Source organism: Trypanosoma equiperdum (genome assembly GCF_001457755.1).
Source record: "Trypanosoma equiperdum strain OVI genome assembly, contig: ctg_994, whole genome shotgun sequence".
Classification (NCBI taxonomy): domain Eukaryota; phylum Euglenozoa; class Kinetoplastea; order Trypanosomatida; family Trypanosomatidae; genus Trypanosoma; species Trypanosoma equiperdum.
The window spans coordinates 695-1,285 of record NW_027124969.1 but is presented as its reverse complement, the minus strand read 5'-3'; the positions used below and the strand labels follow the sequence as shown (position 1 = coordinate 1,285).

The 591-nt window shown below is 40.1% G+C and overlaps 1 pseudogene across 1 annotated transcript; it reads left to right on the top strand.

Annotated features, from left to right (window-relative positions):
- The first annotated feature begins 105 nt into the window (after positions 1-105).
- Positions 106-534, top strand: TEOVI_000517900:pseudogene (annotated as a pseudogene). The gene has a single exon. A coding segment is annotated over exon 1 (429 nt).
- Positions 535-591: the final 57 nt, after the last annotated feature.

Genomic DNA, 591 nt, shown 5'->3' with positions numbered 1-591 from the left:
ATCCAACAAAGTGTGCTCCAGGTGCTAAAAAAGCCAAAACTCGCAGAGCCTTTGATTGATGCTCCTGAGGATGCTAGAGTTATAACTGGAGCCGAAATTGAATACATGAAGTTGTACAAACCACAATCAAGTAATTTTCCGGTTGTTTATGCGTTCTTTTTCGTTGAGAACCCGAAGACTTTTGTGGGACTGCAGTTCACAATTTCCGATAAACAATACTGCAGCACCGGTGGGTTATTTAAGATGAAGAGGTATTTGCGAAGTTACTTCCAAGGTTGGGACAATTTTTCCAATGATATGGTATGGGAAATAATATATGTTCAAAGGGTTGACAGCGAAATATTTACGAGGCCGCAGAAATGTGAAAGGTCAACCGGAAAGGGAAAACACAATAATGAGGATGAGGAAAAATTTTGGAGAGAGAAAGTGCGTCAATTCTCGGTCTCACTTAATGGACACATTACTGCACTATACGTTGAATTGCAAGCAAGAGGTGAAAATAACAAACGAGTGAACAATAGGGGTGGTAACAATGGAAGACATCGCGGAAGGAGAGTTGACGGGTAACTTGAATTAACAGACAAATATTTT